The sequence below is a fragment of the Pseudorca crassidens genome, chromosome 2 (genome assembly GCF_039906515.1).
Source record: "Pseudorca crassidens isolate mPseCra1 chromosome 2, mPseCra1.hap1, whole genome shotgun sequence".
Taxonomy (NCBI): Eukaryota; Metazoa; Chordata; class Mammalia; order Artiodactyla; family Delphinidae; genus Pseudorca; species Pseudorca crassidens.
Window position 1 is genome coordinate 156,065,172 of NC_090297.1, and position 13,625 is coordinate 156,078,796.

General features: G+C 38.9%; 1 protein-coding gene across 1 annotated transcript in view; it reads left to right on the top strand.

Annotated features, from left to right (window-relative positions):
- Positions 1–243: 243 nt before the first annotated feature.
- Positions 244–13,625, top strand: part of KMO (kynurenine 3-monooxygenase) — a 54,935-nt gene continuing 41,553 nt past the window's right edge. The window contains 1 exon segment of the mRNA XM_067729469.1: positions 244–552. Coding sequence (XP_067585570.1) covers positions 478–552 — 75 coding nt within the window. The 5' untranslated portion in view covers positions 244–477.

Genomic DNA, 13,625 nt, shown 5'->3' on the forward strand with positions numbered 1-13,625 from the left:
GACCATTTAGCTGAAATTCCTGACCAGTCTTAATAACAAGAATAATCCACAGATCAATTATGAAACCATGCCATCTTCCTAAGAAAAGTGTAAGATGCTCTGGGACATGAGACCAGGGAAGTATCATTCATGGTTAGTCATGGATGAAAATGAAAGTAAGAATACACAGTTTAGAAAAGGAAGAAGAAAAGCTGTAAAACTGTGCTTTAAAAATTCTGTTTTACACATAAGATAGTGAGTAGCTTCACTTGTCTGGATTTTTCAAATTTTGATTACTGCAATGAATTCCCTTTTTTCCTAAAGTTGAGCTGATTGTCCTTTGGGCAACTAACGGGTTAAATGCTACCTTCTAAGTTCAAGGAAAATTAGCCTTGCTCAAATAATGCTGCTGGCTCACAATTGCAGGGCTTTGGGCAAAGACCGGAGGAAATCAGTGTGTAGGAGACAGTCTTCTCCGTGACAAGACCAGCAAAAATTATGGAAACCACTTTGGCAGTGATGGATTCTTCTGATATTCAAAGGAAAAACATAGCTGTCATTGGTGGTGGCTTGGTAAGAATCTCTTTGGATATATTATTCCTGTTAGCAGTATTATATTAATTATCATTACTCTTTTTTATTTGTTTATCAGAGATTAACTTCTTTAATTTTTTTCTTCCAGTTTTATTGAGGTATAATTGACATACAACACTGTATAAGTTTAAAGTGTACAGCATAATGATTTGACTTATATACATCATGAGATGATTGCTGCAATAAGTTTAGTGAACATTATCCCTCATCTCATACAGATACAAAATAAAAGAAAAAGATCTTCTGTGATGAGAACTCTTAGGATTTACTTTCTTAACTTTCATATATAATATATAGCAGTATTAATTACATGTTGTACATTACACCCTTAGTGCTTATTTACATTATAACTGTAAGTTTGTACTTTTTGACCACGTGTTTGTTGTCATACAGAGATACTATATAATTATTGACTATATTCCTCACGATGTACAGTTCATTTATCTTGTAAGTGGAAGTTTGTACCTCTAATCTTCCTTACCTATTTCACGTATTTTAATGATTATTACTAATCATTTGTAAGGATTGTTCACTTTCTTTTGAAACTTTTCTGATATTTAAATACACCTTTTTAAAATGTGGTATTAGTTTAGTTTGCTCTTTTCTAGAAAAGCGATTTTATTTCCATTAAATACAAAAGTGTCTGTTTTCCCCTGCTTTTTCAGTACAGCATTTTTAAAATAGAAAATAAAGCAAATCGAATTTGATTAATCCCCAAATTGGCTACTCTTTAAAAACAGATTATTAGTGTAAATAGTCATTTTAATCAAAACATTTGCCCCACTTTGGTTAATAACTCAGTTTATACTGTCTAATAAGAATAAAAGGGTCAAGAAACATGAAGTTAACGCAAAACTATCATGTTGAATGTTCACTAGTTATCTGAGTACTTGGGAGTAAAACCTGTTTAGTCACCTTATTTGGCTGGCGCAATGGAGCTGGTCCTAGGGTGGTGAAGTTAGGCCTCCTCTCTCACAGAGCCGGTGAGATGAAGGGGCTGAGATGGCCCACATTTAGCAAGATGTAGGAGGGGGCTCTCCTCTGCTCTGTCGTTATTATATGAAAGCTAGCTCTGCTTAATGTGGGGCTGCATCAGCTAAACTGTATTTCCCCTCCCTTAGCAGAACTCCTATTTTGGAGTAAAAATATCCCCATTAGTTAAAGTTTAATCATTTTGGTTTTGCTTTTGGTCTAATGATTTGCAGGCCTTTAGCTCATTCATTCCTTTACTCAACAAAAATTTATTAAGGGCCTAATATGTGCCAGACACTGTTCTGGGTTGTATATAGATCAGTATATTTTATATCGCACATAGAGTTATACAGTTTGTACTAATTCTGACTTTTGTTTTGCCTTCTTTCTTGTGTTTTCCCCAAAGTACGATGATAGTTCTAACTTTTCTGGTTCTAAATTTCAAAATGCTAAGGAAGGCTACCACATGTCTTGTTGGCCAATGCATGTGACATGTGTCATCATTTCTTATTACTTCATACCAGGCTTCAGTCCAGTTTTTTCCTTTCTAAATTTTACATAAAAGGAGAATTCATGTATTCAACAAAATCTTATTGGGTGCCAGCTATGTGCTAACATTGCTTTAGGTACTAGGGATACAGTGGTGAACATTCAGGGAGGAGAAAGACAATGGAGAAGAAAACGAATAAATAAATTCGGTGAGACCTAAGCACTATGAAAGAAATGCAAGCAGGGTAATGCGGTAGTGTCTTAACGGGTGTCCATTTAGAGTGTGCTCAGGGGCAGCCTTTCTGAGGGGGAGGCATATGACCTGAATGATGAGAAGGAAGGAACCATGCGAAGGGCTACAGAAAGAGCATCTTGGGTAGATGAACGACTGTCCGAAGAGAAACACTGAGGCGATAGATAATGGGCTGGGCACTTTCTTGGAGCAGACAGAAAGGCAGAAAGAATGAGAGTGGAGAAGAGTAGCTGCTGAGGCTGGGGAGAATGAAATAGCCAGAGATCCTAGGATCTTAGAGGGCAAGGCAGACAGATTTTATCCTAGACACAATGGAAAACCATTGGAAGATCTTAGGTAGGAAAGCAAGCTGCGATTTTAAGATTCCTTAGGCTGTTATGTAGAGAAGAGTTGGGAAAATTGTAAGAAGACCAGATACACCAGTTAAGAGGCTGTTGTGTTTGTCCAAGACTTGGACTAGGGTGGCAGCAGTGATATATCTTAAAATGTCTTAGAAGTCCAAGGGGAGATAACAAATATGTGATTGGATATACGATTTTGGAAGGCATAAAAATGGGTATCATCCACAGATTTCTCCCCGAATAACACTTGAACTCTTCATCATGTAAACACGTCATTATCTGTGCATGCATACATACATGTGCTAGAAAATAGAAGACATGAATTAATACACGTGTATTAACAAGCAACTAAAATTCCTCTGCAAAGGAATTCTATTTACCTTATTGCTCAGGTCCATGCCTAGGAATCATGTTCTTTTTTTCATTTTATGCAAACCCCATTCCTCTTTCACTCTACCAGTAAGCCTTGGTGGCTCTATATCCAAGATATATTTCAATTCTGGCCATGGCTAACATCCTAGTCCAGGCCATCAACACCCTTCATCCATAGTCCTGATTTCCTCCTAAGTGGTCTCCCAGCTTCTACTCTTATCCACAGGCAGTTACACAGCAGCCACTTTTAAATCATTAGTGTGATAATTATCACTGTTTGCTTAAAACCTTCCAGTGGTTTCCCATTACAAAAAAAATAAAATCCAAACTCCTTACCAAAGGCCCTACAGGAACTGAGCCTGTCTACCTGCCTGGCCTCATCTTTTCCCTGTTTTTTGTTTTTTTGTATTATTTATCAGTATCTGAACTTATACACTTTATTTGTTTTTGGTAAATAAAGGTAAACTCTTTATTAAATATCTACTCCAACTAGGATATAGACTCTTATGGCTGGAACCATACCTAACATTGCTTAATGTCATTATTTAGTTAGTATTTGATGGATGAATGAATGAGAGGAATGAAAAACTCTTCTTAATGATATGAAGGTAAAAGAAATTTCATATTGGATGGAAGTCTGAATATTGAGGAAATTACAAAAAAAAACATTGATTAAATAGAGCAATTCAAGAAGGTTAAATTCAATACATAAAGGACAAAATTATTTTCTTACCCATCTACTTCCTTGCATCTTCACTGTTGTGGCCTCTCCCGTTGCGGAGCACAGGCTCCGGACGCGCAGGCTCAGTGGCCATGGCTCACGGGTCTAGGCGCTCCGCGGCATGTGGGATCTTCCCGGACCAGGGAACGAACCTGTGTCCCCTGCATCGGCAGGCGGACTCTCAACCACTGCTCCACCAGGGAAGCCCCCTTGCATTTTTTCCCCCACCTTTCCCATACTCTTCCTCCCCATGGACTGATCCTAATCCTTTATACTGTCTACTACATTAAAGACTCTCTCTGGGCCCCAGGGGAAAAAATGAAATGGAGCTGAGAACCTTTACTCGAAGTCCAAAGAATATAGTGAACGTATTTTTTTCCCAATGGTGCCTTGTCTAGTGAAAGATTACCCTTAGAATTTGTCTTTGCTCTAGTATAGTGATCATCTGATTCTGTGATTAACCAGTTGATTTCTGTTCTTTGAAGACATGTCAAGTCCAAAAGGTCAGAAGGAGCCAATAGATCAATGAAAGAATCTTACTCAGCAACTAAAGGTGAAAGAAACTGTAAACCATGGTCATAAATTGGTGAAAGTTGAGCTATTGAAGAGTGGAAAAAGATGTTAAAACAGTTTTTCAAGAACGTTAATCTGGATATTTAGCAAAATGACTGTATTGGCTTAGTTATCTTCCTTCTCGTGGGAAACACTGCTCCCAACCCCTTCCCCTGCAATGGTGATTACCTCCCCTTCCCCTGCAACGCACACAGAGCTTTGCTTGCCTTTCTCACAGACTGCATTCTGTGAAAGTTATAGATATGCAGAGTGTATTCCCCATAGAAGGTTTTTAACTTCATGAGTCTAAAGATTTTCTTATCTTTGGGTCCTGCTCCCTTTCCTTTTATGAAGGTTATCCCAGTGCCTTATACTGTCAAACACACTAAAATATTTTGTGTGCATGAGTTTGCTTTCAGAACAAAATGGGGGATCATGCTGTTAGAAGTTATGGGCAATTAAAAGAAAGACAATATTTTTCATCAGAATGGAATCATAAGGAATGCGGTCCTTTGAAGGACTAATTTGAAAAACAATCTCTACTTTTCAGGCTGGAAGGAGTTTTACAGTTTTCCAATTCTAACAAGTTGACCTAGCGGAGAAAACTGCCACACAAGCTGCCTTACTTTGTGTTAGAGTGAGGTGTGTTTTCTTCCCAAAGCGACAAGCCAGAGAAGTCAAAAGAAAGGCCATCTATCCTGCACATGTGTCCTTAAGATATGTAGGTATTCAGATCCTTGGTATTCAGAAATGCTGCTTCTGAGGTGACTATTTTCAATGTTTACAGGTATGATGAAAATGACCAGAGATTTCAGTGACAACTACAGCTACTGAGCCCTCACTTTTTGGCTGAAGTTTAAGAGTTTTAGCTGAAAGGACTCTTAAGCATTCCAGCCTTAGCTGCAGCCTTCTGTTGAAGTATGTGTGCATTGTTCCGGCACACACTTTGAAGATGTATTTTAGGGCAATATTGAAGCATTTCTTTTGTCTCCCCTGCTGACAAGCAACCCCACTCCATTCTCCCTATGTTTGACCCAGCAAAATTCTCCATTAAGAGCTATTTAGAGGGTAAAGTCATTCAAAACATCAGGGTAAGGAGAGTTGTGCATTTTATGACTTACTGTCGTTAATTGTGCCCTCTCCCCTAGTATTCAAGTCATTGCCTTTGAAACTGCTTGACCTTGATTCTATGAGAGGTTGTGTCTCACTTCTATAGATGATAATTCTGTCACAGATTTATAGGCTCAATATAGTCCTGATACCAAATTGGCCCTAGATGGTGCTTTCTGCCCTTTCTCCCTAGGATCTTTCCCCTCAGAGCTCACTCTTCACTCAGCTCAGTTGGACAGAAAGAGCAGAAGACAGTGAAGAGGAGGAGGAGAGGCTGCAACCAGCTGGAAGCCCAAGAAATCTTACCCTCTCTGCATCTCGTTTGCTTCATCATGGGCAAAAACTAGGTCCCTAGATATTTTTTTCTTTTTCTACTTGTTTTATTTTTATTATTTATTTATTTATTAACATCTTTTTTTGGAGTATAATTGCTTTACAATGTTGTGTTAGTTTCTGCCGTATAACAAAGAGAATCAGCTATATGTATACATATATCCCCATATCCCCTCCCTCTTGCATCTCCCTCCCACTCTCCCTATCCCACCCCTCTAGGAGGTCACAAAGCCCCGAGCTGATCCCCCTGTGCTATGCAGCTGCTTCCCACTAGCTATCTATTTTACATTTGGTAGTGTATATAAGTCCATGCCTCTCTCTCACTTCTCTCCAGCTTATACTTACTGCTCCCCGTGTCCTCAAGTCCATTCTCTACGTCTGCGTCTTTATTCCTGTCCTGCCCCTAGGTTCTTCAGGACCAACTTTTTTTTTTTTTAGATTCCATATATATGTGTTAGCATACGGTATTTGTTTTTCTCTTTCTGACTTACTTCACTCTGTATGACAGTCTCTAGATCCATCCACCTCACTACAAATAACTCAGTTTCGTTTCTTTCATGGCTGAGAAATATTCCATTGTATATATGTGCCGGTCCCTAGGTCTTTTAATTCTACCATTATGCTGCTTCTTTTTCATGCTTCCTCACTCACAGATCGCTAGCTTTGTTCTCAATGTAGTCTTCGTAAAAACAGAAATCAAATGTCACCCAGAATTTTTACTTTCTATAAAATAAATATTCTAGACACATATAAACCATCAAATGTTTCATAATCTTTGGTCAAGGTCTATATATAATTCCATATATAGGTCTATATATAGTTGGTTCAAGTGTCTACTTTTTATTTTATGCAAATATTGATGAGACAAACCATGTAAATAACTTAATTACCGTTATTATTATTGTTGTTCTACTAATATTAAAATAAACAAAACTCTATTCACTCCACTCTTATTTTCTGCTCTTCAGGCACTAAAATCTGTGTATGAAAAACCTTTATTACTGCCCTGATATCTAGCAACTTCTACAAACAGAAGTAGAGTGGATTTATTTTGTGACCACAGACATCATCCTGCGGTTGCTCAATGGCTAGGGACAAGTTTTCATTTCACTCTACCAGCTTTCCTCAATCTCTTTTGTAATTTTGCTGTGCTTCATTTCCTCCCACCAAACAAGTTTTCTTTCAGCTATCTTGCTCAAGTATCTATATTTCTCTAACACACCAGACTAACATTTTGAGATTTTTTTTTTGTTTTGCTATCCTGATGGACTTCTAAGTTGCCTCATAAATCCTGTTCTCACCTACATAAAACAGAATTCCTTGCTCAGAGTTTATTTCATTTGCTACCTGATGAGCAGTACCTGGAATGGAACCAGTAACTCTAGACAGATCAAAGTATTATTAACTCCCTGCAAGGAACGTGTTTTGCTTTCCTTTTCATTGGTTCCGAAATACTCTGTTTGTCCATCTGGCCATAAACATCTATCCATCCACCTATTCATCTATCTGTCCACTCAAAGAGAAAAAAGCACTCCTCCACTGTTGATGATAATCTAAATTGGTACTTTTTTCTGGAAGACAATTTGAAAAAATAGATGCTGATTGTCTTAAAAATAGGGGGGAATTGTGGAAAGCAGCATCAGCTCTCTCTCTCGAAGTCAGCCTCAGCAAGGCACTGCATTTAGAGGAACGATCGTCCTTCAACCTGAGGGGAATTAAAAGCATTAGAATCTTTAACGTGGTCCCCCCAAAACACCAAATCTGGAATATGTTCAAACCTGTAACAAAACCTTCTAAAAATCTCACTCACTCTCAATCTCTTTCATGTACTTTGCAGCTATTCCAAAAACAAAACCAAAGAAAATACAGCAAACTCCTCCCACACTCCAGGCAATCAAAATCATCTCCTCCACTTATCTCAGATTTTCTTCTCCCTCCTTTCTTGTTACCCTGTTATATTTATTCCATTCCCCCCTGGTACTAAGGCCTAAGAACCAATGGGGCAGACAGAAAGAGGGTGTAGATCTCAGAAGTTTCTGAGAGTTTGGTCCCTGCCACTAAGACTTGTGCTTTGATGGACCATTTCATTACTGTGATTTTATCAAAAGAACTCAGTGGGCGCCATGCAATCATTTATAATCCTAAAAAATTAAAATAACTCAAATGTACAAATATAAGGGCATTGCATACAATGAAATGTAATGCAACTATCAAGTATTATGATTTAAAATATTTTATGACTTGGAAATATATTCACAGTATACAATTCATTTTTTAAAGGAAATTATGAAATAAAATATATATCCTGCTACCATTTTAAAAAGAAATATCGTTTGCTTTACATACATAGAAAATCTTAACACCGGTTCTCCCTGATGGTAAGATTGTAGGAGATTACATTTTTCTTCATGTTTATCTGTATTTTCTAATGTTTTATTAAAAAATGTTAAGGTTTTTACTAAGTATCAGGTCTGTACCAGAAATAGAAAGATTGATAAAGTACAAGCCATACACCACATATCATTATTCCCTGGGCACTCACAGCCTGGTGGGTAAGTCAGACAGGAATGTAAATAAATAATTTAGTTAATTATGAGAGACGTTAAAACACACATACACACACACACACACACACACACATATATACATCCATGGAATTAAAGAAGAAAAGACAAGTCTTTTGGAGTAGGAGAGATACTGAGAGAAATTGCACAGAGGACATGAGTCTTGAATGAAGGCTAAAGCAGAAAAAAATAGTCCAGGCAAAGGGAACATTAGATTCAAAGGCACATAAGTATAAAAGTGCATGGCATATTCAGGAAATATACAGTGACTTTGGTATACCTCTTACAGATAGTACAAGGGAATAGCAAAAAATGAGCTGGAGAGAGAGGCTGGGTTCCCATGTAAAAGTCTTTTATGCCATGTTGAAAATTTGGGACTTTTTCCTAAGGAGCCATTAAAGGATTTTAAGAAAGAAAATGCATCATTTGATTTCTGTTTTAGAAGATAACTAGCTCTGGTGGAAGTATGGCTTAAATAGGTAGAGACTGGGGGGGAGGGAGAGTTATTAGAAAACTTGTAGTAGTCCCAGTGAAGGGTAATGGCGTTACATACACAATTCTAGCAGATGGAATTGTTACAAAGTATGAAGACCTTTTTTAAAAATATATTTATTCATTATTTATTTATTTAGGCTGTGCCGGGTCTTAGCTGTGGCATGAGAGATCTTCGTTGTGGCACATGGGATGTTTTGTTGCGGCATGTGGGATCTTTAGTTGCGGCACGTGGGATCTTTATTTGCGGCATGTGGGATCTTTTTTAGTTGCAGCATGTGGACTTCTTAGTTGTGGCATGCAAACTCTTAGTTGTGGCATGCATGTGGGATCTAGTTCCCCAACCAGGGATCGAACACAGGTCCCCTGCTTTGGGAGCTCAGAGTCTTACCCACTGGACCACCAGGGAAGTCCCTGAAGACACTTTTATTTGCTTATTTCAGAGTAAGTACAGTTAACAGTCTTGTTCTTCTCATTACATTGCTATGTTCAAAGATCAAATTCTTCAGAGATCAAGCTATAGTTTCATGAGTAGGAGGTAGTAACAGACTTTACTAAAGTCTGTTTGGTGACAGACTCATAAACAAACAAACTCTGTGACTCTTAGGGAGAGTTTTATATGCTTCATTATGTTGACACTATGGGTCAACATAGGTGACACATGTTTAACATTACATTATCAGATTAATTTCAAACACATTATATTAAAAGGCATAAAAGGTATGACATGTTTATAATCATGTTGCCTCTTCCTGTCAAAGTCAGCATTTATAAATTAAAAGGTACAGTTTTCTCATGATCATTGGACACTTGAACAATCATTGCTGAAGAGGTCACATGGGAATCAGCAGAAAGTTAATGAATCCTATTACAAAAAGCCACACCTGCTGAATGCTGAGCTTATCTCACTCACATTTATATAAAAGAAATTTTCAAATTATCTTTTAAATTGGTAAGTTAGGCATCAATATAATGGGCCAGGGTGAGTCAAAGCATATGACCTTTAAAGAAGGAAGTAAGGCAAGAGGAAGTAGAGAAATGGAAGAACAATAAATTGGGTAAATCTATAATTACATAACCCAGGAATCTCATCAGAGCTCTGTCTAAGCAAACAGGCTAGAGCAGTTGTTAATAAAACATTTAATTTACAAATTATTTTATGATCAAAACTGTTTACTATTGTGGACTATTGGTGTTTCAAAAGAAATATAGAGATTTTTCATAATTGTCCATGTCATTAATAGAACTGTCTTAGCTCTGTCCAGGCTTAACTCTAAGAACTGGCATGAAAACTGCTGATTGCTCCCAGGAGTCTAACCCTGCCTAGTTTCTTCTCTCCTCTCACCACCCTCCTCCCCTATTGATTTACAGGAACCAGCTGTGCCTTAACTGAGAGTTTGTGGTGTGCTCAGAATGATGTACACACATTTTCCTTTGCATTTATATCTTTATGTCTTGCTAGCCTTTTTGCCTGTGTAACAACTAAACAAGGCACTTCATTCCTGATTAAGTGCATTTTACACAAAGTAAGAAGGAGAAATAAAGTTAGAGTCTGAAAAGTACTTTATTAGCCATGTTAACTAATCCTTCTAGTTGAATTTATGTAACATCTACCAATATTTTTTCTTTTAATTTTATTCAAACCTTAGTTATACAGAATTGGACACCTTATTATGACTGGTCTTGGAGAAGGCATTTTTGTTTATTCTTTTGTGTGTTTATTAATAATAATAAGCAGCAGTACTTTTGAACTCACCACTCAACCTGGAATTGATACATTGAATGACTTATAACAGCCTCTGTGCTTCTCTCCCACCCATTACATTGGCCTGAATCTCGTGTTTATCATTCTCTTGATTTTATATATATAAAAGTTTTATGTATATATGATATATGCTGATCATATATATACACACATAAATAATATGCTCCTAAAAATATATACTTCTGGTGCTTCCCTGGTGGCACAGTGGTTGAGAGTCCGCCTGCCAATGCAGGGGGGGCGGGTTCGTGCCCCGGTCCGGGAGGATCCCACGTGCCGTGGAGCGGCTGGGCCCGTGGGCCGTGGCCGCTGGGCCTGCGCATCTGGAGCCTGTGCTCTGCAACGGGAGAGGCCACAACATTAAGAGGCCCACGTACTACAAAAAAAAAAAAAAAAAATTCTATAAAATATATACTTCTAAAAATTGTTATATGCATGTATCTGTGGTTTAGTTGTAGTTGTCTTTATTATATGAGCATCACACAGTATGAAGTCATCTGGGACATGTTCTTTTTACTTGTAGTGTTACTAATATATTCATATTGTAGTATTTTATTGTGTAAATATATCATAATTTATTTGTCCATACCTCTGTGATGGCTATTTAGGCTGCTTCCAGTATTTTGTTTATTTTTAGTTATGAAAACTGTGGCTCTGGATATCCTGGCATGTGTCTCCTGGAGTTTCTCTTGGGTATATGCCTTGAAGAGGAATTGCTGATTTGTCAGTTATGTGAATACTCAACTTGAGATCATTGCAAGCAATGCGTAAGAGATCCTATTGGCCCTCATCCTCTCTAGCCCTTGATATTTTCATGAACCAAGATTATATTTAACCCTATTGTGTCCATATCACCTGAGGTTCCTTCTTTTCCTTCTACCTCATGAGGAACCATTTATACACGCTCAATTGGTAAACACAAGAAGTGTTAGAGAGGTAGAGATCAACACTTCCAACCTTAGAAAGGATTGAAGGAGAATCTCCACCTGAGTCAGCTTCATCTCCCAAGATCCTGGAATCAAATTTTGGTCAAAGAAAAGTAACATAACAAACCCATGAAAGTAGACCATTGGCCCACCATTGGCTTGGAACTGAGCCTGTTCTGAACTCAGTCACTGAGACTCTTGTTTGTACGTCATTTGTTACAGCTCATTTACTCTATAATTCAAGTTGAATTCCCAGGAAAGAGATGAATGGATTTCTTGCTTCTGAGTCTCAGTTTCTCCACTTTTCTGTCATTGTCACCAAAGGCAAGTTCGTCTGCCTGACACACAGTGAGGCCAAACAAACCAAAATGTTGGAGTTTGGAGCAGAGGAAGATTTATTGCAGGGCCATGCCAGGAGACGGTGGCTCGTGCCCAGAAAACCCGGAACTCCCTGAAGGGTTTCAGCAAAGCATTTTTAAAGGCCAGGTGAGGGGTGGGTATCGCAGGGTATGTGATCAGCTCATGCACAATTCTCTGGTTCATTGATAGTGAGGTAACAGAGCAGGGTCACAGGGGTTAACATTATCAATCCTTAGGCTTCAGGAGGTGTGGGGGCTATGTGCTCATGGTCACCAAGTAGTTACCTTCCATTTGGTGTGGGGGGGGAGGGGTTCACATCTGTAAAACAACTCAGGAAATGTGCATCAGATACTATTATCTAGGTACTTCAGAGAACAGCTAAAGCAGAGGACATGGCGGAAGGGCATGCCCTGGGAAGGCCCTAAAGGGTCCTGCTCGGTTACACAATTTCCCTATATTAGGTTCACTGACCTTTCATTGTTTAGATCGTGGCTTTTGTATCCTACCGTCTTTCTCCCTGGTCTGTTTTCCCAGTAAGAAAAACTCATTTCTAAATTATTTCCTCTAGCCTCATTCCAACTTTCCTGACCCAGTTGGTCTCCTGATCAATATCCTTCCCCTGTCCTGCTTTCCACAAACATAAAAGAAGCAGTTATGATTATAATACTGTGAAAGAAAGAGGAGTTTCACAAACCTTTCTCTTTTCCTTCAGTGAGACTTATTCTATCTAGCCTTTCTATTTTTTTCCCTAATGCAATAGAGCAATTTAGCCTTTGGAAGAAATTTATTTTATTGTATGAACTTTAGTTAGCTTACAGTTTTTCTTTTCCTTGATACAACTTACTACTATTGCCCTTACTAGATATTCTTTAACACACATGTGAAAGGAAGATAGGCAGGCAACTTTTCGTAAGCTGGAAGAAATCAGGGGAGGAAAAAAGGGAATTAAGAAGATCAAAGGAGGGCTTCCCTGGTGGCGCAGTGGTTGAGAGTCCGCCTACCGATGCAGGGGACACGGGTTCGTGCCCCGGTCCGGGAAGATCCCACATGCCGCGGAGCGGCTGGCCCCGTGAGCCATGGCCGCTGAGCCTGCGCGACTGGAGCCTGTGCTCCGCAACCGGAGAGGCCACAACAGTGAGAGGCCCACGTACCGGAAAAAAAAAAAAAAAAAGATCAAAGGAGCTGTGATTAGTGAAACACAAAAGAGTCCAGGGCCTTGCTGGAGAGGTGTGAAGAAAGGCATGAAAAAGATATTAAGACACACAGTTTTTTATGCCAAGCACCAAGTCATACTGTCAGCTGAGATAGCTTGATCACTGATGAGAAAATGATGACAATACAAGGTGAAGTCACTTCAGACTGAGGGATTAAGAGGGAAGCAATTTGTAATGATCTCTTCAGACACACCAAATGTTAGCAAGTAATGTGTTCTCAATTTAAGTAGTGGCTACACAGGAAAAAAATGGTTTGCTTATTTATTTATTTACTTACTTTTTTTTGTTTGGCTGCACCGGCTCTTCGTTGCTGCGCACGGGCTATCTCCAGTTGCGGCGAGTGAGAGCTACTCTTTGTTGCAGTTCTCGGGCTTCTCATTGTGGTGGCTTCCCTTGTTGTGGAGCACGGGCTCTAGAGCACGCAGGCTTCAGTAGTTGTGGTGCGTGGGCTTAGTTGCCCTGCAGCATGTGGGATCTTCCTGGACCAGGGATCGAACCTGTGTCCCCTGCATTGGCAGGCAGATTCTTCACCACTGGACCACCAGGGAAGTCCTTACTTACTTATTATGACTATATTTTTTAGAACAATTT